Raw genomic sequence first — 25,247 nt, forward strand, 5'->3', positions numbered from 1 at the left:
AGTACCCACATAAGCCAGATGCACAAGATGATGCATGTGTCTGGAGTTTGTTTACAGTGGCTGGATGCCCTGACGTGCCTATTCTCTCTCTCTCTCAAAAATAAATAAATAAATAAATAAATAAGCAAGCAGGTGAGGTGGCCACAGCTGCAATCCCAGCACTCAGGAGGCTAAGACAAGAAAATCTCAGTTCAAGGTCATCCTTGGGCTACATAGTGCGTTCCCAACCAGCCTCAACAGCATAGTGAGGCTCTGCCTCAAAACAAAACAGAGCCATGCATGGTGGTGCACGCCTTTAATCCCGGCATTTGGGGGGCAAAAATAGGAGGATTGTTGGGAGTTCGAGGCCACCCTGAGACTACATAGTGAATTCCAGGTCAGCCTAGGCTAGAGTGAGACCCTACCTCAAAAAAAAAAAAAAAAAAAAGAGCAAAACAAAAAGATTCAGGCTGCAGTAGCACCGTGCCGTGCCCGGCCCAGTCACTTGAGCTGAGCAGTGACCTGTGCAGGCAAGAGAAGAAATTATCAAAACCATGGGTGACGATGTGGAGCCATGGAGAGTTAACCCTGAAGCTCTAAGAGACCAGGGACAGTTTATGTTTATGTTGCCTCCAGTCACAGTACTAGGTCCTACTAACACAGAATATCAAATAGAGATCCTGAGGAGAGCATCTCTTTGGGAATAATTAATTCTAAAATAAAGGCTCAACAATCCCATTTTACAAACTTCCTTCCTTCCTTCTTTCCTTTCCTTCCCTTCTCTTCCCTCCCCTCCCCCTTCCTTTCTCTTCTTTTCCCTTCCCTTCCCCCTTCCCTTCCCCTCCTCTTGCTCTCCTCTTGCCCTCCCTTTCCCCTCCTCCCTCTTCCCTCCCCTCCTTCCTTCCTTCCTTCCTTCCTTCCTTCCTTCCTTTTTCCCAAGGTAGGGTCTCACTCTAGCCCAAGCTAACCTGGAACTCTGTAGTTCCAGGCTATCCTCAAGTTCATGGTAATCCTCCTACCTCTGCCTTCCAAATGCTAGGGTCAAAGACATGCACCACTATGTCCAGCCCATTTTACAAACTCTAACCACAAACAAAACAAATTTAACAAAAAGTTAAATTATTTCTAAATAACTTAATTGCATCCAAGAAGAAAGCCCTAAAATACTCAAAGGAGCACACATCCATCCATCCATCCATCCATCCATCCATCCATCCCAAAATTCCAGCACCTAGCAATAGCAAGCCTACAGCACCTAACAGCTAATAAAAACTAACCAGCTGGGCTTAGCAGTTGAAAATGCTTGCTTGAAACACCTGTCAGCCCCAGTTCAATTCCCAAATCAGCTATGAAAGTGGAACACAAAATGTGGTACAAGTGTCTGGTGTCCGTCTGTAGCAGCAATAAGAGGCCCTGGCATGCCCATACATGCATGCACACAAATAAATAAACAAATCAAAATTGAAAAAATTAACAATCATGAAAAGAAGCAAAAAAATACAATTCTTGAAAGAGGATAAAAATCAGCCAAAATAAACAGGTCCAGAAATTAAATAGATGATACCATTAGTGGACACAGACATTGGAATGTTTATAAACATATTCCACATGCTTAGTAAAACAAAAAGTGTGTGTGAATATAAGAATAGAGAAAGAGTCTCTTCTCTATTTCTCTCTGTTTGCAAATGAAAATATATTTTTTTAAAAAAAAGAGGGGGCTAGAGAGATGGCTTAGCGGTTAAGCGCTTGCCTGTGAAGCCTAAGGACCCCGGTTCAAGGCTCGGTTCCCCAGGTCCCACATTAGCCAGATGCACAAGAGGGCGCACATGTCTGGAGTTCGTTTGCAGAGGCTGGAAGCCCTGGCGCGCCCATTCTCTCTCTCCCTCTATCTGTCTTTCTCTCTGTGTCTGTCGCTCTCAAATAAATAAATTTTAAAAAATTTAAAAAAAAAAGAGGACTGGAGGAAACATGGAATTTGAGGTGAGAGCCTGTCTTCTGCATCAACAGACATGGCGCCTAAACATGGGACCCCAAGGACTAGCCACTTCCACTTAGGATGCACCCATTCAGTGCCAGGTACCAGCATGGACCCCTCGTGCCCAACCGTCCAATGTTGTCTCCTGAAGGCAGTTTCATTCCCAGCTGAGCATGGCAGCTCATTCCTGTAATCCCAGCCCTCAGGAGCAGGTGGATTGACATAAGTTTGAGAGCAGCATGGCCTACAGAGTGAGGCTCTGTCTCAAAAAGGAAAGAAGACAGGAGTGACTACAGGAAGAGCCAAGATCCATCAAAATGACAAGAAAAGATAGCTGACTGGCTAGCACGGGACAAGAAGCCTCTGTCACATCTACCAGGGCCCAGTAGACGTTACAGAGAAAAAAATGGTAATTTGAATTCAAGTTCTTCTCTCACTGTTACCCTGACAACCTCCTCATCTCCTCTGGGGTGATGGTGATACACACAGAGAAGACTAGAAGCTCATCAAAGCAGAAATTCAGAGAACACAGTGACCTCAACACTGAAGGAGATTTACAATACACCTGCTGTGGTGGTTTGACTCAGGTGTCCCCCATAAACTTATATGTTCTGAATGCCAGGTCCTCAAACGGTGGCAATTGGGAAATTGAAGCCTCCTGGAGGTGATGTATTGTTGGGGTGTTATAGACAACTTCCCTTGCCAGTGTTTGGCACATTGTCCTGCTGCTATCGTCCACCTGATGTTGGCCAGGAAGTGATGTCCTCCCTCTGCTCATGCCATCAAGTCTGTAAACCAAAATAACCACTTTCCCCCAAAAAAGGGAGAGACTGGAGAGATTGCTTAATGGTTAAGGTGCTTGCTTACAAAGCATAACAATTCCCTGTGTTCAATTCCCTGTGCCCATGTAAGGCTAGATACACAAAGTGGAGTTCATTTGCAGTGGGTGGAGGCCCTGGCATGCCCATTCTCTATCTCTCTCTGCTTGCAAATAAATAAATATTTTTTTTAAAAAAAGAAAACACATCAATAAATGGACCTTCAATCCAACCATATCAAACTATATTAAATGTTTATGGCTTAAACACCCTTAATTAAAAGAAAAAACTATTAGACAACATGCAAGAAATATAACTAGGAATGATGAGGAAATTTCATGTGATGAAGTGGTCAACTCAAGAGAATACACTGGGGCTGAAGAGATGGCTTAGCAGTTAAGGCGCTGCCTGCAAAGCCAAAGGACCTTGGTTCAATTCCCCAGGACCCATGTAAGTCACAAGGAGATGCATGCATCTGGAGCTCATTTGCACTGACTGGAAGCCCTGTTGTACCCATTCTCTCTCTCTCTCTCTCCCCCTAATAAATAAATTAGAAGAATATAAAAAAGAGAACACATTTATTCTAAGTGTTTAATAATAGAGCTTCAAAATGTATAAAGCAAACTCATGTAGAACTGTGAGAATAAACAGACAAATCCATAATTACAACTGGAATAATCCTCTCTCTCAAAAGTAAATAGAAGAGGACTGGAGAGATGGCTTAGCGATTAAGGTGCTTGCCTATGAAGCCTAAAACCCATGTTCGACTCTCCAGATTCCACATAAGCCAGTTGCACAAAGGTGAGGAAAGTGCAAAGTCACAGATGACCACTAGGTGGCGCAAACATCTGGCGTTCAATAGCGGTGGCTGAGGCCCGGGCAGACCAATTCTCTATCTGTCCTCTCTATCTCTTGTGCACTCTCAAAAAAAAAAAAGGAAGAAACTGACAAAAATTCAGTAAAATATAGGACGTTTGAAAGACACTGAAACTTGACCTAAACAACCTTTTAAAGTACACTATACCAGTAACAGTGTAATATATACTCATGCTAGGCATGATGGCACACACCTTTAATTCCAGCCCTCAGGAGACTGAAATAGGAGAGAAGCGGTGAGTTCAAAGTCAACCTGAGCTACAGAGTGAGTTCCAGGTCAGCTTGGGCTAGTGAAACCCTGCCTCAAACAAATAATAATAATAATATATATGCAAAAGACAAGGAACAGGGCTGGAGAGATGGCTTAGCAGTTAAGCGCTTGCCTGTGAAGCCTAAGGACCCCAGTTCGAGGCTTGATTCCCCAGGACCCACGTTAACCAGATGCACAAGGGGGTGCACGTGTCTGGAGTTCGTTTGCAGTGGCTGGAGGCCCTGGCATGCCCATTGTCTCTCCCTCTCTCTGTCTCTCTGTCTGTCACTCTCAAATAAATAAAAATAAACAAAAAAAATTTTTAAAAAAGACAAGAAACAACTGGGAGTGGTGGCACACACCTATAATCCCAGCACTCGGGAAGCAGACGTAGGAGGATCACCATGAGTTCAAAGCTGCCCTGGACACATAGTGAATTCCAGGTCAGCCTGGGCAAGAGTAAGACCCTACCTCGGAAAAAAAAGAGAAGAAAAGAAAAGAAAAAGAAAGAAAGAAACTTCTAAGATGCAACAAATTCTTTTCAAATTTTCTTTTATTTTGAGACAGGGTCTCATGTAGCCCAGGCTGGCCTCAGACTTGCTGTGTAGCTAAGTATGACCTTAAACTCCTTATCTGCTTGCCTCTAGCTCCCACATTTTGGGATTACAGACATGCACCACCATGTAATGTTTATGAGGTGCTGAGAATAGAACCCAGGGCTTCGTATGCACAAAGCTAGATTAACACTCTACTGAGTTCTATCCCAGCCGGGATACAACATGTTCTAAACCATACAACAAGCTTTAATAAATTAATAAATTGAGAAGGTTTGAGATCATACAGCATAAGTTCTCTACAATAAATAAAATTTGGGAATCAGTTATAGAGGGATGCATAGAAAAAAAATCACCAAATACCTAGAAACTAAACATACTTCATATAACCCATGACTAAACTAAAAGAAGCATGACATTAAAGTGTAAGCTGGGTGTGTGGTGCATGCTTTTTGTCCTAGCTATTCAAAGCCAGGAACACAGACCAGCTTGGCTAACACACCCAGCTAGGAAAGAACTTTTTATTATGGGAAATTTCACACATACACTTGTAGAGAAGAAAGTCTTGTAAGTGAGACACTGTCACAAAAATAAATAAATAAATAAATAAATAAATAAATAAATAAATAGAGAGAGGCAGTGTACTTAAAGTACTACCTAGAGAAGAAATTAAAGCTTTAAAATGTTTATATAAACTGGGTGTGGTGGTGCATGCCTTTAACCCCAGTACCTGGGAGGCAAGAGGTAGGAGGATCACTGTGAGTTTGAGGCCAGCCTGAGACTATATACATAGTAAATTCCAGGTCAGCAGCCTGGATTAGAGTGAGACCCTACCTTGAAAACATCCTCCCCCCAAAAAAAAACATCATTGAAATAAAAAAGATTTCTGGGCTGGAGAGATGGCTTAGCAGTTAAGGTGCATGCCTGTGAAACCTAAGGACCCAGGTTTGATTCTCCAGGTCCCACATAAGCCAGATGCACATGGTGGCACATGCATCTGGAGTTTATTTGCAGTGGCTAGAGACCCTGATATGCCCATTCTCTCTCTGTGTCTAGTAAATAAATAAATAAAAATAAAATCTTAAAAGAGATTTCTTTGGAAGCTCAATGAACATAATAAAGTTTTAGCAAGCATGATAAAAAAAAAATAAGAAGAAGAAGAAGCTGAGCATGGTGATGCACACCTTTAATCCCAGCACTCGGGATGTGGAGGTAGGAAGATTGCCGTGAGTTCAAGGCCACCCTGAGACTCCATAGTGAATTCCAGCAGGTCAGTCTGGGCCAGAATGAGACCCTATCTCGAAAAACCAACAAAATTAAAAATAATAACAATAATAAAGAAGACTATTTAAAAAAATTTGGGGATTGGAGAGATGGCTTTAGCGTTTAAAGTACTTGCCTGCAAAACCTAATGACCTGAGTTCAATGCCCCAGTCCCCATGTAAAGCCAGATGCCTGAAGTGGTGCATGTGTCTCGAGTCCATCAGCAGTGGCTAGAAGTCATTTCTTTCTTCTATCTCTCTCTGCTTGCAAGTAAATAAAAGTATTTGTTTTAAAAAGAAGAACTTTTTTCTTGGGGGGGGGCGTTGAGGTAGGGTCTCACTCTAGCCCAGCCTGACCTGGAATTCACTATGTATTCTCAGGGTAGCCTTGAACTCACAGCGATCCTCCTACCTCCGCCTCCCGAGTGCTGGGATTAAAGGCATGTGCTACCACACCCAGCTAGGAAAGAACTTTTTATTATGGGAAATTTCACACATACACTTGTAGAGAAGAAAGTCTTGTAGGCCAAGTATAATAATCATGTAATCAATACATAGGCAACCTTTTGTTATTTATGCCTCCCCTTAGTCCTCCACATTGGATTATTTTGAAGCAAATTCCAGACACATCATTTCATCTTCACATGTTTTAGTTTGAGTGTATCTTTTAAAAAAATGTTTTATTATCTATTTTTATTTGAAAGAGAGAGAGAGAGGCAGATAGAGAGAATGGGTAAGTCAGGGCCTCCAGCCACTGCAAATGAACTCCAGATGCATGCACCACCTGGTACATCTGGCTTACATGGGTACTGGGGAATTGAACCTGGGCCCTTAGGCTTTGCAAGCAAGTGCCTTAATTGCTAAGTCATCTCTCTAGCCCTATGAGGGTATCTCAATCTGATAAGTCTGTATGCTCTTACTGTATCATGATACTAAATGTAGTAAAGCATAATCTGCAAGTATCAAACATATTCAAAGATATATGTCCTCAGACTTTAAAACTGCTCAGGGGCTGGAGAGATGGCTCAGTAGTTAAGGTGTTTGCCTGTAAAACCTAACAACCCGAGTTTGGTTCTGCAGTACCCACCATAAAGCCAGATGCACAAAGTGGTGCATGCATCTGGAATTTGTTTGCAGTGGTTAGAGGCCCTGGGGCATACATTCCAGCCCCTTCACCCCATGCCCCATGTCTCTACTTGCAAATAAATAATAAATAAATAAAATTTTAAAAATAATAAAACTGGGCTGGAGAGATGGCTTAGCGGTTAAGCGCTTGCCTGTGAAGCCTAAGGACCCCGGTTCAAGGCTCGGTTCCCCAGGTCCCACGTTAGCCAGATGCACAAGGGGGCGCACGCGTCTGGAGTTCGTTTGCAGAGGCTGGAAGCCCTGGCGCGCCCATTCTCTCTCTCTCCCTCTATCTGTCTTTCTCTCTGTGTCTGTCGCTCTCAAAATAAAATAAAATAATTTTAAAAAATTTTTTAAAAATAATAAAACTGCTCAGAACAAGTGTCTGAACCTTAAGAAAGTTGGGAAACACAAATGCTGTCTCCTGCTTTGCAGTTCAGGAAGTACTTCTGGTCTAATAGCTGGTCTTGCTGAATGAAAAGAAACCAACCTTTGGATTCACACTGATGGATAGCGAACACTGGGGCAAGGCTTAGGGCTTGTATCTGTGGTCACCGTACCTGGCAAACAGGCATGGAACCAGAACGTCACAATCAGGACTTAGTAGGAGGCTGCTAACCAACCCACCTACCCCAAAGTGACAAAGGTGACCTGAGGGGATTCTCACCCTTGTCAGCTAATGACCCTTCAAGGGCCAGAAAACCCTACAGTTTCATGTGTGGGGACACTGTAGCCTTCTGTACCACGGAACTGTCTCTGCATACACAGGTGCACTGCTGTGTCTTTTGTTGATCAATATATTTTATATTCTATTGCTTTTTTTCTTGTTTTGTTGTTGGCTTTGTGTGTGTGTATGTGTTCATATGTGCACAGGCACACGTGGAGTTCAAATATCAACATCAGGTGCCTCCCTCAATCACTCTCCATGTTATTTTTGAGACAGGGTCTCTTGCTGAACCTAGAACTCACCAATCTGGCTAGAGGAGCCAGCCAGCAAGTCCCTAGAAAGCCTCCGAGCTCTGTTCCTCAGCCCTGGGGTCATACACATGCGCCACTATTCCTTTTACATGGTTGCTAGAGATTCAAATTCAGGTCTTCAGGTCTGCACGGCAAGTGCTTTACTCCCCGAGTCTTCTCCACAGCCCCTAGTTTTATCTGCATGTGCATGTGGTGTGTGTTCACATGTGTGTGGTTACATATGTGTTGGGGGGTGCATGTGCATGTCTGTGCATTGGCATGAGGGGAAGGTTGATATCTTCCTCTATTGTGCTCCACCTTTCTTTTTGTTTTGGAAACAAGGTCTCTCACGGAGCTTGGAATTCACCAACTTGGCTAGACAAGCAAGCCAGGAAGTCCTAGGGATCCTCCTGCCTCTGCCACCCCAGAGTTATGACAGGCAAGTGCCACCAAGCCCAGCATTTTTATGTGAGTGCTTGGAAACCTGAACTTGGGTCCTTATGTTTATATAGCATAGCAGTTATCTTCGTGTTGCTGGGACAAAACACCTGACCAAAAACAAGTTATGGGAGGAAAGAATTGATTGATTTTATTTTTATTTATTTATTTTTTTTATTTGAGGTATGGTCTCGCTTTAGCCAAGGCTGACCTGGAACTCAGTCTGTAGTACCAGGCTAGCTGTGAACTGCTGGCGATCCTCCTACCTCTGCCTCCCAAGTGCTGGGATTAAAAGGCTTGACAGGATTTCTTTTCAGTATCCAGGGGAAGCTTCATCATAGCGGGGATGCTTGGCAGGAATAGGAAGCACTCACATGTCTCATATCTGGGTGGATGTAGTGTAAGTGCTGGACTTGGAGTTGGACTAATAAAGCTCAAGGTCCACCCCTAGTGACACACCTCCTCCAGCAAGGCTCCACCTCTCAAAGGCTCCACCAGATGGAGATGGAGGGTGAGGCTTAATCACAAACTCAGGAGGCTATGGGAGACATTTCTCATTCAAGCCACCACACACAGCAAGCACTTTACACACTAAGCTATCTCCCAAGCCCCAAATTTTATATTCTTTCACTGTATAGTATTTTCCTATCAATGTTGTCACTCTTCCACTGTGACATTATGAAACCTGTCATGAGAATTAAGAGTTATGCAAATGTAGGAGACTTGAAAAGATACACCAGAGAACTCAGGGAGCTGAGGAGTACAGCTGACCTGAACTTAGCACAGGACTAGGAAAATTTGAGTGCAGCAGAGGAGAGAGAAGTTGTTTCACTTTTGTATGTACAGTGCTTGTACCCAGGCATGGGGCAGTCTAGTTCAAGTTCTGAAATAATTTAGTGCAAAAGGAATGAGGCTAGACTGAGCCATCTGCACACTGCGTTTACTGGCACGCCTCTTGGAGGCTCTTCAGTGGAAATGGAAGCAGAAGATAGCTTGAGTGAATGTCTAACTGGCCAGATAAAGTGAAAGGCAAACTATGGATCTCACTGCCTGGGACAGAAACGTCTGGGATGGTGATGGTGGGGTCTGGGGAGATGGCCCCAAGATGTGCTAGCCCCCTTCTGAACCAGGAGGTGACAGCCTTCTGGGAAGAAGCTAGAATTCTGCCAAAGTTTTAGGTGTAGGAAGATCTGACAATCAAGCTACGAAATGTTTTTAATTTTCATTGATCTGGTCCTGTCAGCTGTAGGGTGGAGGAGTCTTTGGAAGGGATGCCACAGGCGAGACACTGTTTCTTGTGGAGAGGTAGATCTTAGCAAGTGAGCTTCATCCTTACGTTTTCACATACCTTTCTTCTACAACAGAGTGCAGCATTTTCGCCACCTGTTGCATTTTAAAACTCTTTTAGGCAGGCACGGTGGTGCATAGCTTGAATCGCAGCACTCAGGAGGCAGAGGTAGAAGGACCGCTGTGAGTCTGAGGCTAGCCTGAGACTACACAGTGGATTCCAGGTCAGCCTGGGCTAGAGTGAGACCCTCTCAAAAAAAACAAAATATTTTTTTTTTTTAATTTGGGGCTAGAGATATGGCTCAGCAGGTAAGACACTTGCCTGCAAAGCCTAATGACCCAGGTTTGATTCCCCAGTACTCATGTAAAGCCAGATGCGCCAAGTGGCGCACGCATCTGGAGTTTACTTGAAGCGGCTAGAGACCCTGGCATGCCCATTCTCTCTGTCTCTCTTCTCTCTGACTCTCTCTGCATGCAAATAAATAAATAAAATGATTTTAAGATTATTTATTTGGCATGTTTGTGTGAGTTTTAACACTCTGGGTTGGTCAGAGCCTTCCATCTCGCTTTGAGGCAGGGTCTCATTGCTGTTCACCATTCTCTTTCTGGGTAAGTTTCTGGGAAATCCTCCTGTCTCTGCCTTCCTTCTCACTGTAGGCACACTAGGATTGCTGAAGCCAGCCACAGCTTCTGACTCTTATGTGAGGTCTAGAAATCCAAACACACGTACTCAGAGCTGGGCAGCATGCACTTTATCCCCAGCCCAAAATAAAGTTCCAAGATATAGTCTCCAAAATGACTTCCTACTTGGAAGAGAGTTCCACAAGTGGAAAACAGAGTAATTGTGACAAGAAGCTCCCATTGGTAAAGTACTTAAGATAAAACTTATTTAAAAAAATATATTCTTACTGGGCCGGAGAGATGGCTCAGCAGTTATGGTGCTTGCTTGCAAAGCCTAAGGACCCAGGTTCAATTCCCCAGGACCCACATAAGCCAGATCCACAAGGTGGTACATGCATCTGGAGTTTGTCTGCAGTGGCTGGAGGCCTTGGTGTGCCCCTTCTCTCTCTCTCTCTCTCTCTCTCTCTCTCTGTGTCTTTCTCTTGCAAATAAATAAATTTAAAAACTATATTTATTTATTTATTTATTTGAGAGATAGAGAGAGAAGGGGCACACCCGGGCCTCCAGCCACTGCAAATGAACCCTAGATGTGTGTGCTGCCTTGTGAATCTGGCTGTGTGTGAATAATGGGGGAATCTAGCCTGGGTCCTTTGGCTTTGCAGGCAAACACATTAGCTGCTAAGCCATCGCTCTAGTCCCAGAAACTTGTTTTTGAATCTTTTCAAAGGATGGCTGAATATATGTACATATTAGCCAAGTACAAAGTTGTGCATATTTGAATTATGCCTCGGAGGTTGTAAAACCTGCTTCAGCATTTTCAGGATAGCGCATAACCCCTATGTATATGAGCTTAAAGTGATCCTGAGCCAAGTTAACCAAGGTACTAGGTAACTGCACCATACACTTCAGATGAACTTTTGTTGAAGGGTGATGACTTCAACGGATCAGAAGGAGCCAACTGAATTAAAAGGAGCAAGCGCGGCTTTGTGAAAACCATGGTAAATGTGTCCTGTTAAGAAAGGCCATTCTGGAATTTCAAATGGGAAAGTGTGGGGGTGGGGAGGGAGGGAATTACCATGGGATATATTTTATAATCATGGAAAAGGTTAATAAAAATTTTAAAAAAAAAAAAAGAAAGAAAGGCCATTCTTAGCCGGGCGCGGTAGTGCACACCTTTAATCCCAGCACTCGGGAGGCAGAGGTAGGAGGATCACTGTGAGTTTGAAGCCACCCTGAGACTACATAGTGAGTTCCTGGTCAGCTTGGACCCTACCTCAAAAAAACCCAAAGGGGAAAAAAAAATGCAGTTTTGAAGGAAACAAGGAATAAGAATTGCCTCTTTGAAAAAAAAAAAAAAAAAAAGGAACAGTAATAAATTAATTTAACTTCCACACATCTGGAACGGCAAGAGAGAATAAGGGAGAAGCCAGCGTGGTGGTGCACACCTTTAATCTCGTACTCAGGAGGCAGAAGCAAGAGAATCACCATGAGTTCAAGGCCAGCCTAAGACTATACAGTGAATTCCAGGTCAGCCTGGGCTAGAGTAAGACCAATCTCAAAAAATAAAGAAAGAAAGAAGCTGGTCGGTAGGTACTGAATTATCTCATTATTCACAGTCAGTTACAGATTGAACTCCTTGGTCTACACCCCCCCACCCCTTTCTCAGTACTGTACTTGCCTAGTCTAAAAGAACAAAAAATAAGGAATTAGGGAGAAAGGTGAATAAAAGAAAAATAAAATGACCAGAAAACACCAAGATAAAAGAAACTGGGAAAAGTCCAAATGAAAGCAGAAAATAGTACTATGAGAATTTTTTTTAATTAAGAAGTACTTTAAAGACAAAGTACTTAAGGGTAGATGAAGAACCGTCTATAATAATCACCCAAGCCTGAATAATAAACTGAAATAGTCCCTTTGGTATGGTGCAAAGCATGCAATTGTAATTATGTGATTTTTCTAGCTAATTTCTGCTTCAAAAACAGTAAGTACTTCTGCTTACAAGGTGGCAGAGACAAGAACTTTTCTCAACCTCTCATATGCACGTTGTCATCAAAATTTAAATTACCAGAAACATGCCTTTTACTGAAATCACAATGAGCCCTGAGATGTATTCACTGAGACCTCACCGTGTGCCAAACACTACTGGCACATACTAAACAACAGTTCGCATCTGGAAGGCACTTTTTCCTTTGCAGGTTCTCACAAATGACATTGTAAAACAAACTCCATTTGTTGTGGGTTTTTTTTTTTTTTTCAGCATTGACCGCATGTACTAAATACATCTATTATTATAAATTGCTCCTACTCAGGAGAAGCTTTAAAATGCTTCAAAATATAGTTGTATTTATATATAGTATATATTTTATATCAGTTATGCATGGAAGTCAATCAACAATGATAAATACAGACAGATTGTCTGACAAAATCAAACAATTCTGGGGGAATGGAAATGGCACACTTGTCAGAAGATACCCACAAGTAATTAATTACTTTACCATACTAAAGATATTCTCTTAATATCACAGCCTCTTTTAAGAAGAAACTCATTACTTCCTAACCATCTGTCATCACTCCTCCCCAAAAAACTAATTAGGGTTTCACCCAATCACACATTATAAATGATGTAACCATGGATGGTAAAAGCAGTTTAAAGAAGTTAACATAATATTTTGTTAAAAAATAATGAGATTCGGAACTAGCCTTTCATGTCCTGATAATTAAAGAGCTTATTTTCCTCATCTTTTTCTGATAAATCATTAGATTAGATACTCGGAAAATTAAAATGAACACACACAAGAAAGAAAAAGGAAAACAAAACACTTACAGGTAGTAGGTTTTTCCTGCAGCAGTGAGTTCCCTTTTCCGGTAATCTATCCCAGAATCAAGCTGGACTGTCTCACAATATTCCTGTAACACGAGCAAAGAAAGTATCTTTTTTAAATAAGTAGAGACTGAGAGTTATAAGCTTTCTGCTATAGCATATATTTTTAAGGCTGGAGAGATAGCTCAGCAGTTAATGGACTTCCCATAAAGCTTAGCAGCCTGAGTTAGATTCCCCAGTCCCTACGTAAAGCCAGATGCACAAAATGGCACATGCAGTAGCTGGAGGCCCTGTATATATTTTCAAATGTTTAGCGCTGTTTCAATTGAGTAATATAATGAGTTTAGGACAAAGCAATGAGACTCATGTAAGACTCATAAACTGAAGATACAATATTCAATATATATGAAGCCAATAAAATAACAGTTAAAAAGTTAAAATTTAATAAATAAAATATTTTTAAGGGGCTGGAGAACTGGCTTAGTGGTTAAGGCACTTGACTATGAAGCCTAAGGACACAGGTTTGATTCCCCAATACCCAAGTGAACCAGATGCACGAGGTGGTGCATGCATCTGGAGTTCATTTGCAGTGGTTAGAGGCCCTGGCATGCCCATTCTCTCTACCTGCCTCTTTCTCTCTAATAAATTGGATTAAATTAAATATTTTCTTTAAAAAATTAAAATTTGCATGATGTTTTCCTGAAACTGTGCTAGAATAGCACCATCAGCTAATTCCACAAATAACTACATTAGTTTTTAAAAATATTTTATTTTTGTTTTATTTATTTGCAAGCAGAGAGAGATAAAGATAAGAGAAACGGACAGACAGAATGGACATGGCAGGACCTCCAGCCACCGTGAAAGAATTCCAGATGCATGCATCACATTGTGCACCTGGCTTTATATGGGCACTGGGGAATTTAACCTGGGTCCTTAGGCTTAGTGGTTACTTTGGCTTTGCAGTCTCTCCAGCATCTGTTTTATTTATTTGGTCTTTGTTGCTGTTTGTTTTTCTGTGGTAGGGTCTCACTGTAGCCCAAGTTGACCTGGAATTCACTCTGTAGTCTCAGGCTGGCCTTGAACTCATGGTAATCCCCCACCTCAGCCTTCCAAGCACTGGCTGGGATTAAAAGTGTGCACCACCACACCTGGCTTATTTTACTTTAAAAAAAATTATTTTTGTGTTTTTTGTTTTTCAAGATAGGGTTTCACTCTAGTCCAGGCTGACCTGGAATTCACTATGTAGTTTCAGGGTAGCCTCAAACTCATGGTAATCCTCCTACCTCTACCTCCTGAGTGCCAGGATTAAAGGAATATGCCACCACGCCCAGCTAAAAAATATTTTATTTATTTATTTCCAAGCAGAGGAAGAGGATTAGAGAGAGAAATTGGGCATGCCAGGGCCTCTTGCCACTGCAAAGGAACTTTTGTGCATCTGTCTTTATGTGGGTACTGGGGAACTGAACCCAAGATGGCAGGCTTTTCAAGCAAGCGCCTTAATGGCTGAAACATCTCTCCAAATTTGCTTTACTTTTCTTGATAATTTAAAAAATATTTTATTTGAGAGAGAGAGAAAGAAAGAGGCAGATAGAAAAAAAATGGGCATGCCAGGGCCTCCAGCCACCGCCTATGGAATCCAGATGCGTGCATCTGGCTTCAAGTGGGTACTGGGGAATCAAACCTGGGTCCTCAGGCTTCACAGGCAAGTGCCTTAACTGCTGAACCATCTCTCCAGCCCTTCTGCTTTACTTTTAACATAGCCTAACTTCCAACACCCTAGAACAGGAATCTGGAAGCTAGCACAGAGAATAATTCACAATCTTAAGCACAACAGTGGGAGAGAAGCAGTCTAAGAGAGTTGGCTCAGAACATTACAGTCCTAGTTGAACCAAAAGGTCACGTTGAAATGACGCTTTATGCAGACCTGCCCTTCATTTCTCCAGAGCTGCCTCTGCTCTTGTCCCACAGTTCTTCTCAGCCATTGACGTGTCTTCAGCTTTCCTTCCTGCCCTAGATATATCCTTTCAAGCTGGGGCATTCTGGATCCTTGCTATCCTTTTCTTCTCCTGGTTAATCTTTCTCTCCATCCTCCAGGATACATGTGTGCATGGAAATACACGTAACACACACACTCCAGAGGCATGGTGACTTAGGGTTTTTAAGACATGTCAAGAACTTTATATGACACCTGTAATGGTTAAGTTCTGTTGTCAACTTGATCTGATTAGGAATCCACAGACATTACTCTTGGGTGGGTCTCCGAGGTTGTTTCCAGAAAGGACTGACTGAAAGAGGATGTCCTTCCTCCAGAGTGAGCCCTTCTCCAGAGTAGGTGACCCTCCTGGTGGTGGAATTTATGTATGGGAGTCCAGAGAAGAAAGAGCTCCTGCCTCCTCCCTCCTGGCTGCTGGGGCTACTCCTAGTGAATGCTTCACTTGTAAGTGCATCTATCCTGTTTGGCTAGCTTTCCTGGGCATTGGAACCAAGTTTCCTGAGCCTTCCAGCATGGACTGAAGACCAGCAGCTCTCCAGGAGGCCTTCAGTGCTGGATGGGGAGTGCTGAGGCATCCAGCCACATGGACTGAGCAGCAGCTACCGGGTTCCTTGACTCTCAAGCCTGCAGTCTGCTATTGTTGGGCTGCTGTAAACTAATCCAATAAATTCCTTTTTAATATAATTCATTCCAGCAGTTCTGCTCCTCTAGAGAACCCTAAGTAATACAATAGCCTTTTAGTTTGGATTCAAGATGAAAATTGCTTAATGACAACTGATGAGGGAAAGTTGTATTTTAACAACTTCACTATTTGTGTTAATGAAAAAGTACTTTTTTTTTTTTTTCAAATCTTTGACCAAGATAATTAAGCCAGCTAGTATCTTCCAAAGATAAATCAATGATCTCTCTCCATCACTCATGTTGTTACAGGCAGTTAAGAAGTGGGTTCCATGCTCTGGACCCTTGAATCTTGTCACTCAAGATTAGTAGAAATGCTGGGTATGGTGGTGCATGCCTAAAATCCAAGCACTTGGGAGATTGAGGCAGAGCACTTGCCCCAAGTTTGAAACCAGCCTGGGCTACACAGCAAGTTCCAGGGTAGCCAGGGCTGCACAGAGAGATCCTATCTCAGGAGGAAAAAAAAAAAAAGAGGAGGAAAACCAAAACAGCTGGGCCTGCTGAGCGTGGTGGCGCACACCTTTAATCCCAGCACTCAGGAGGCAGAGGCAGGAGGATCACCATGAGTTCAGGGCCATGCTGAGTCTACATAGTGAATTCCAGGTCAGCCTGGGCTACAGTGAAACCCTACCCCCCCCACAAAAAATAAAACAATTAAAAAAAGCTTTCTCTCTCTGTTCTCTGTCTCACTCTGCTTGCAAATAAATAATTTTTTTTTAAAAAAACCTGGGGAAAGAGATCCAGGCCCTTTTGGTCCTACTGTGATAGTGGGGCTCGGCCCCTCCACTCCAAGGAAGAAGAAAAGGCCATGTTTAGGGAACCAGCTCTCCCGTGGCCGGCTGAGCAAGGGCCATTAGTCATCTGTTCCCTCTGCTGCCAGCAGCAGGGCGTGAGGAGAACCTGTTCTCAGACGGGTAGCGATACACCTAGGTTCTGTATTTCTTTTAAGCTCCAATTTATCTTATGTGACCCAATATTCCTAATTTAGTCATAATTTATTTTTTTTCTATTAAAAATCAGGCTAATGGAACTTATACAAGCTTCAATTTCTCTTTCTGGGTAACTAACTTCTCAAACATGTGAGAGTGATTAAACCCTACCAAATGATTGCATTTGTACATTCGCTAATCACCACCAAGGAATAACTAATTAGCAGCAAGAGAACTACAACCAAAGCCCTGAAATGTGAGCTCTTAATTGTCTAGAAAATACTAACTCCCAGCTTATATTTTTAGAGAAAAAATAAATGCCAAATTTTCGATTTTATTCACCACCCTAGATTCTTCAAAGCACTTTGCAGAAGAGAATGAGAACTACGTTATTTCCAAGTTGGGAATAAATCTAAAGGGTATGAGGTCTAGGTTATTTCCAAATATATTTACAAGAACTTTGAAAAAATATATATATATTATTTTTATTTATTTGGCAGAGAGAAAGAGGAAGAGAGAGAAAGAGAATGGGCACGACAGGACCTCCCGCCACTGCAAATGAACTCCAGATGCATGTGCCTCCTTGTGCACTGACTAAAGAGGGTCCTGAGGAATCAAACCTAGGACCTTATGCTTTGCAGGCAAACACATTAACCACTAAGCCCCCCCTCCAGCCGTATTTACAAGAACTGTGACATCACACCACCAGTGCTCATGCCTAACACCACAGCACCAGACTCCAAATGAAATTTATTTTAGAGTAGTTTGTGCATTTATGTAGACAAAGGACAAACAAAGATAAATTATCTTTAAAAAAGTGTCACTAGGAAATTGGGGGAAGAAAAGCGGGGAGAAGTTGACACATCCATGTAGACATATTTATGAGGCAGAGGCTTTGACTTTGGGGGGCAGGGAGAAGATATGCATGCATTGTTCTCAAACCCACTGTATATTTACAGCAATCCTAAACAACACTATCAGGAAACAGCCATTTCACAAAGTAATTGCCTAGAGCTTATACTCCATTTCCAGTTTGATGCTAGGGTTGTACCTCAGTGGCACTAGGTTCCATCTTAAATACTGGGGAAAAAAAAAAATGTAGCCATTCCAGCCTAACAAAAATGACCCTAGTGGAGAAATCCTTTAAAACCACACATAGGGGCTGGAGAAGTGGCTTAGTGATTAAGGCACTTGCCTGCAATGTCTAATGACCTAGGTTAAAGTCTCCAATACCCACATAAAGCCAGATGTACAAAGTGGTACATGCATCTGGAGTTTCTTTGCAGTGGCTAGAGGCCCCATTATACCCATTTCTCTCTCTCCCCCACTCCCTTGCAAATTAATTAATTTAAGAAAATAGAAAAAAAAAACGCAGCACATTTTAAAATGGACTGAGCTGTGAAAGGTTAATAAGTCATTGTGCAAACTGACCTCAGTGGAAACAGAAAATTCCTGTGGACTATAAACCTTCCCTGGACCATAGTTTGGTAAGGACAAGCTGTTGTTACACAGAGACCACAGCCCTTAAAACAGGCCCATAATTCCAAGATTGCCAGGTCTGACCTCAAGAGCCATCCTTATCAGGCGAAAGTCCTCCTGGGAAAAGAAGTGAACCATCTTCCCTCCCACTGGCTCTCTCCCTCCCTGGCCTCACTAGCTCAGCAGGGTTAGCTCAGCAGGCGGCGGTTGTCCCCATTCTTTACCTTCCTCTGCCAGCAGAACTTGACCCCCATTGCTGCTGCCCCGAGCTCAGGGCCTCAAACTCCATTCTGCCTGGTCCAGGTCAGCTGGCACACCCCTTCGCTGTTCAATCTTCCCTTCCCACTCCCCTCTCCCTCGGTAGAGCCTCACTCGAGCCCAGGCTGACCTGGAACTCCCTCTGCAGTCTCAGGCTGGCTTTGAACTCACAGCGATCCTCCTACCACTGCTTACCCTGAGTGCTGGGATCAAAGGCGTGTGCCACCACAGTTGTTGAAACTCCAGATTGGCTAGAGGGATGTGAAAAATAAAGGAGAGAAAGAAAGCGACCTTCAACAGCAGTAGGTTGTCCTTTGTTAGAACAAAGGACAAAGAGGGACAGCAGTTCTCCCACAGCATGATAAGAAGGGTAGCCCTTAAGTGTGTGGGGCAGAAATGGAGGTTTTAACGCACTCGGGGCAGCAGCAATGGGGCTAAAGTTTAGTGTGACAGAGCCTGAAGTCACTCTTCTCCACCCATGTAAAAAGCCATGCATGGCTGCATGAGCCTACAATTCTAGTCCTGTGGGATGGTGAGGTAGCGAAAAGACCCACTGAGGCTCACAGGTCAGCCAGACTGACAGAGAAAGCAGCAGCTCTGAGTTCAGAGGAATATTTCATCTCCAAGAAACAGCGCAGAAGGACCACGGCCGGCAAGGCCTGATGTTCTCAGAAGGCCTCGGCATACATGTTCTGCATACATGTGTGCATACACCAAACACACACACACACACACACACACACACACACAATAATGGAAGTTTTAAAAAGTGCACTTAGAGTTCAACAAGTCTCCTCCAAATTCAATATTTACTTTGCATCCACCTGATAAATATCAATTAAGCCTTATATAGTAAAATTTACATATATGCCTTAAGTTACCATTTTCTTTTCTTCCTAATCATGGGCATAGTTTCAAGTTGATAAATGGATAAGTGCCATGTGTTGTCCAATTTTAACCTGCCACCCTGTCTCTCTGCATGTTAGTTTTCTCCTCCATTAAATCAAGGAATTGAATTGCGACCTCTTCCAGCTCAGACATTCACACTGTTAGCGATCTCATCTCTCACCTCGAGTTAAGTGCTGCCTGGGCCACTGCACTGAGGAGAGGATTTAGCATGACTTAACCAAAGGCTCCTTTGCTTCCAGAATAAATAAAAACCTTGTCCCTATCCTGGTTGCCTCTCATACTCAAAACGCTCATTCCCTTCCAACTCAGTTGGTAAGATCTATGTCCCTTCATCTCATCAAGCATTTTCAGAAGTTCTCTCTCCTTCCAAAGAAAAAGACTGAAAGTTATTTAGTTGTGCAGTGCTAAGAAACTGGCTTGGGTTTATCTCATAGGATATTCACAATAACCACACCCAAGCAAGGTAATAACTTTTATCCTTATCATATACGTGAAAAAACTCAGGGCTATGCCAGGTGTAGTGGCACATGCCTTTAATCCCAGCACTTGGGAGGCAGAGGTAGGAGGATCACTATGAGTTCAAGGCCACCCTGAGACTACATAGTGAATTCCATCCAGGTCAGCCTGGACTAGAGTGAAACCCTACCCTGAAAAACCAAAAAGCTCAAAGCTCAGTGGCAGAGTGGTCTGGCAGTTAAGATACCTGCCTTTCAAACAACCTGGGTTTGATTCCCCAGTTCCCACATAAAGCCAGATACTCCAAGTGGCATGTGCATCTAGAGTTCATTTGAGTTGGCTAGAAGCCCTGGCATGCCCATTTTTTCTCTCTCTCCTCTCATTCTAAGTTAATAATGAAAAAAATAAATAAAATGTTTTAAAATGGAAGGAAAAAGGCCAAGACAGACACTGAGTGGAGCTATTCTCCACAAAGAGGCCACATGTGCTACATGTAAATGGCATGGTCTGTAGGCTGCCCACATGCCACACACAGGATTTAATAGTTGTCTTGCTGGGTCTGGGTCTTGGTCTGGTCCAATCTTTCCTTGCTATCCTCTCACTTCTCTCCCTTTTGAAGTGGGAATGGTATATTGGAAGCACATGACTTGTGCTTGATATTAGAGGGGCTCACAGAGTAAGCCTGGAGTGACAGAAGAAACTGTGGACTTTAGACTTGTAAAAACATTGTGTGTCCATGAGCGCACACTTGTATGTGCGTGTGTGTGTGTGTGTGTATGCCCATGTAGGTGGAGGCCAGGGGACAACCTTGAGTGTTGTTCCTCAGGTGTCACCCACCTTTTTTGAGACGGGGTCTTCTCCTTGGCCTGAAACTCACCAAGTAGGCCAGACAGGCTGGCTAGCCAGCACCAGCCTCCACCTGTCTCACCTCTTCCGTGCTGAAAGTACAGGTGCCACCACTCCTGTTTTGTTGTTGTTTGTTTGTTTGTGCTTGTGGGACCTGGGAATCCAGCTCAAGTCCTCGTGCTTGCAAGGCAAGCACCAAAACTGATCTATCTCCCCAGACCTGAGCTTTGGACTGCAATATCAGGACTGTTAGGACCATGGGGCCTTTTGAAATTGCACAGAATACATTGTGGAGCACCACTAAGATGCTCAAATGTTCCAGTCTTGTTATTAAACATTCTAATCTTCCTCTGAAACAATAGACTTCTAGATTTGTCACTAAAAATATCCTCAAGTAACCAGGTCCCATTCCTCCCCCAAAAGGGCAAAATGTTAGCATCTTATGATGTCAGCACTGAGACTCTCCAACAGTTGTACAGCTCTTTGGTTGTGAACAAAACCCTGAGGTGAGCCAGGTATGGTGACACATGCCTTTAATCCCAGCATGTGGGAGGCAGAGGTAGGAGGATCACCGTGAGTTCGAGGCCACCCTGAGACTACAGAGTGAATTGCAAGTCAGCCTGAGCTAGAGTGAAACCCTACCTTGGGAAAAACAACAACAACAAAAATAAAATAAAATAACACACACAAAAAACCCCTGAGGTGGACCATACATGTCATGGACACCTCTGCTGTCACTATCTACAAAAGGCAAGAAAAATATCTGACAGAGCAACTCCACTGCTTAACCAGAGGCCTTGATCAGAATGCCAATGACTTAATGTCTCTCCCATCTCCTCTATTTTACATATACTGACTTGAAATATATATTTTGACTCTTGAAGAGTTTATCATCTTTAAAATATCAGAAAGAAATTATAGAGAACCTATACTAATTTTAGGGGGTGCTTTTGAAGTAGGGTCTCACTCTAGCCCAGGCTGACCTGGCACTCACTCTATGGTCACAGGCTGGCCTCAAATTCACAGTGATCCTCCAACCTCTGCCTCCTGGACGCTGGGATTAAAGGTGTATACCACCAAGACTGTCAATGGTTCCAGAGATTCAGAAAGATTCACTTTGGGCTGGTGAGATGGCTTAGCAGTTAAAGGCACTTGCTTGCAAAGCCTGCAGGCCTGGGGTTCAATTCCCTAGTACCCACGTAAAGCCAGATACACAAGGTGGCGGCATACATCTGGAGTTGTTTGCAATGGCTACAGGCCCTGGTGTGCCTATTCTCTGTCTCCTCTTCGCTCGCTCTGTGTCATAAATAAACAAAATATGTGAAAAAAACATTCAATATTTTGCTCTTTGTATAGAGCTGATCACAAGTGAGGAAGGTAGCAGTGGAACTGAGGTGTGGAGGAGACACACTGCATGCCTCCTGTGTTCAGAATAAGTCATGGAATACAAGTTCAAAGGCCCCACTACACTTAAATCTTTTTGTAGTTAGGATTTTGTAACAGCCAGTTACAAAGTCAGTATGTACAACTAACATCCAATAAAGTTCTCAAAATCATACTTAACTCAATATGATTTCTTATCATGTATTTATAGACCTCACTGTGATCCAGGAGGACAGGTGAGTCTGCTAAAAACATAACCATCTGAGCTGGATTTAGTGGCATATGCCTTTAATCCCAGCACTCAGGAGGCAGAGTTAGGGTGAGGACCACGAGTTTGAGACCAGTCTGGTCATTTGAACCATTTGCAAATTTAGTTTTGCCATTTAACCTTGTAAAAATTTTATCTTTTAGATCATGTTTCTTTCTTTTTTAAAAAATATTACTCATTTGTTTGTGTTGGGGTATGTAGCGGAGGTGCGTATGAGCACACCAGGGTTTAATGCTGCTGCAAACAAAACACCCAACACTTAGTTTTGTGTATCTTGTTTTTCTATGGATGGCTGGGGAACTGACCCATTCTAGCAGGCTTGGCAAGCAAGCTCCTTTAACCCCTGAGCCATCTCCCAGCACATCTGTTCAACTTTTTTTTTTAATTTTTATTTATTTATTTATTAGAGAGAGACAGACAGAAAGAGGCAGAGAGAAGGAGAGAGAGAATGGGCATGCCAGGGCCTCCAGCCACTGCAAACGAACTCCAGATGCGTGCGCCCCCTTGTGCATCTGGCTAACATGGGTCCTGGGGAACAGAGTCTCAAACTGGGGTCCTCAGGCTTCACAGGCCAAGCACTTAACCGCTAAGCCATCTCTCCAGCCCAAGGTAAGTTCACTTTTTTTTTTTTTGTTTTGTTTTTTGAGGTAGGGTCTCATTCTAGCCCAGGCTGACCTGGAATTCACTATGTAGTTTCAGGGTGGCCTTGAACTCACGGCAGTCCTCCTACCTCTGCCTCCCAAGTGCTGGGATTAAAGGCGTGCGCCACCACGCCCGGCTGTTCAACTTTTAATGTAAGCTACATGCAAGGGACAATTTAACAAAAATCTAACGAAGTCCTAACTGAAAAGAACCTCTGACCTAGAAACTCCAATTTCTAAAACTCTATCCCTGAGAGATGCAGGTTCATAAGCAAGAACTAAGCTGGACCCTCCCTCACTGCTAGCTGGCTGTCGCAGTGCTAAAAGTGCTATGCAGGCTGCAGGGAAAGAGAGTCATCAACAGTCTCACCCAGCTGTAGATCCTGTGAACTACACTACTGACTAGCCGAGCGAGATGTGCCCACTGGCGGGGTGTGGTGGCACACGCCTTTAACCCAGCACTTGGGAGGCTGAGGTCAGAGGATCACTGTGAGTGCGAAGCCAGCCTGAGACTACATAGTGAATTCCAGGTCAGTCTGGGCCAGAGTAGAACCAACTTCTCTCTCTCTGATTCTCTGATTGGATTTGAGGCCCACTCAGAAAATGACATTAGATAACTTGGAACAAAGAACATGGTGATATACTAAAGGTGGAGATTATTTTGATGACTAAAATTAAAAATAAATAAATAAATAAAAAGCACTTAGAATGTCAGCTACATCAATCTTGAATAAAGCAAGGGTACAAGGTACATCTGATCATCTTTTGTGTTAAACAAAACAGATCTAGTTGAAGGATGGTATAAAAGTTTAAGTTGTCATGATTATGTATTTTTGTCTAACATCTGTGTTGCCTGGTAACAGGGTATACAGACAAGTTAACGCCTCCCCTAAGCTTTATTAAAATTAACTAACTGCAAGTTATAATGAAAATATAGGAAGCCATGTGTGGGGGTGCACCCCTTTAATAGCAGTACTCGGGAAGCAGAGGTAGGAGGGTCGCCAGTTTGAGTTTGAGGCCACCCTGAGACTACACAGTGAATTCCAGGTTAGCCTGTGCTAGAGTGAAACCCTACCTCGAAAAACCAAAAAAGAACAAAACAAGGAAGCCATATCTGAAAGCCCAGAAAGTATGTATATCTTACCTTTAAATACCTAACAGTTATAAGTGCAGGCAAATAAAACATGGTAATAGCCCTAAAGACAAATTTTTTGAATTATTTTGTCTTTCATTCACTTGATTTGCATTAAGTAAATCAAGATAACTATTAACAGGGTACACCTAGATATTTCTATCATTAGAGATAATCTATTACATTTTAGGACATGGTAGATTCTATCTTTTTATTTTCCAAACAGATTTTATGAAAATCATCACTTACCTCCAAGATGTTTCTGGACCTCTCATTATGTGTGAATAACATACGTCACAGAAAAGTTGGGAAAACTTTCTGTAGTCACAATTTCTATTACTAAAACACTGCTGTTTCATACTCAAAGGTAATTAACTCAGGATGCTTTTTTGTTTGTTTGTCGAGGTAGGGTCTCACTCTAGCCCAGGCTGACCTAGAATTCACTATGTAGTCTCAGGGTAGCCTTGAACTCATGGTGACCCTCCTACCTCTGCTTCCCAAGTGCTGGGATTAAAGGTGTGTGCCACCACACCTGGCAGGATGCTTTTTTTTAATGTAATTTTAACTACAGAATTTAATGCTTGTCAAGACCAGATATAAGCTCACCATTTCTGTGAAAGAATCTCCCTTAAACAGTATACATGTGTTGCAGTAACCAACAGAAGACTAAGAAACATTAAGTGCACTTTCTTTCACTTTTCTTTAAGTAAGATGAAGACTGACGCCTGGTATGTTTAACACATCTGAATGTTTACAACTTCTTTTCTATTATCTGATGTTGGGGAACTGTCACTTTCATCTGTGTCACATTCTTCTTCAGCCCTGAAGACAGAAAAATATCTTTTTTAATTTTCATTTTAATTAATTTATTTATTTGATGGAGAGAGAAAGAGAGAAGGAGAGAGAGGGAGAGAGAATGGGCATGCCAGGGCCTCCAGCCACTGCAAACGAACTCCAGACGTGTGCGCCCCCTTGTGCATCTGGCTAACGTGGGTTCTGGGGAATCAAACCAGGGTCCTTTGGCTTTGCAGGCAAATGCTTTAACCATTAAGCCATCCTTCCAGCCCCCCAAACTATCTTTTATACCACAGTAAGACTCTGTCACTGCTGCTCACATGCTGGTCCACAGGAGTTGACATATTCTCAAAACTGATGATGGGCTAGAGAGATGGCTTAGTGGTTAAGGTGCTTGCCTGCAAAGCCAAAGGACCCAGGTTTGATCCCCCAGGACCCAGGTAAGCTAGATGCACAAGGTGGAGCATGAATCTGGAGTTCATTTGCAGCAGCTGGAGGCCCTGGCATGTCCATTCTG

General features: G+C 42.9%; 1 protein-coding gene across 3 annotated transcripts in view; it reads right to left on the reverse strand.

Moving 5' to 3' along the window:
* Positions 1-25,247, reverse strand: part of Afg1l (AFG1 like ATPase) — a 234,491-nt gene that overhangs the window by 80,164 nt on the left and 129,080 nt on the right. For all 3 annotated transcript variants that reach the window (XM_045155614.1, XM_045155617.1, XM_045155615.1), the window contains one exon: positions 12,967-13,049. In XM_045155614.1, coding sequence (XP_045011549.1) covers positions 12,967-13,049 — 83 coding nt within the window. The remainder of the gene's footprint in view (positions 1-12,966; positions 13,050-25,247) is intronic.

Source organism: Jaculus jaculus, chromosome 7 (assembly GCF_020740685.1).
Source record: "Jaculus jaculus isolate mJacJac1 chromosome 7, mJacJac1.mat.Y.cur, whole genome shotgun sequence".
In the NCBI taxonomy this organism is placed as follows: Eukaryota; Metazoa; Chordata; class Mammalia; order Rodentia; family Dipodidae; genus Jaculus; species Jaculus jaculus.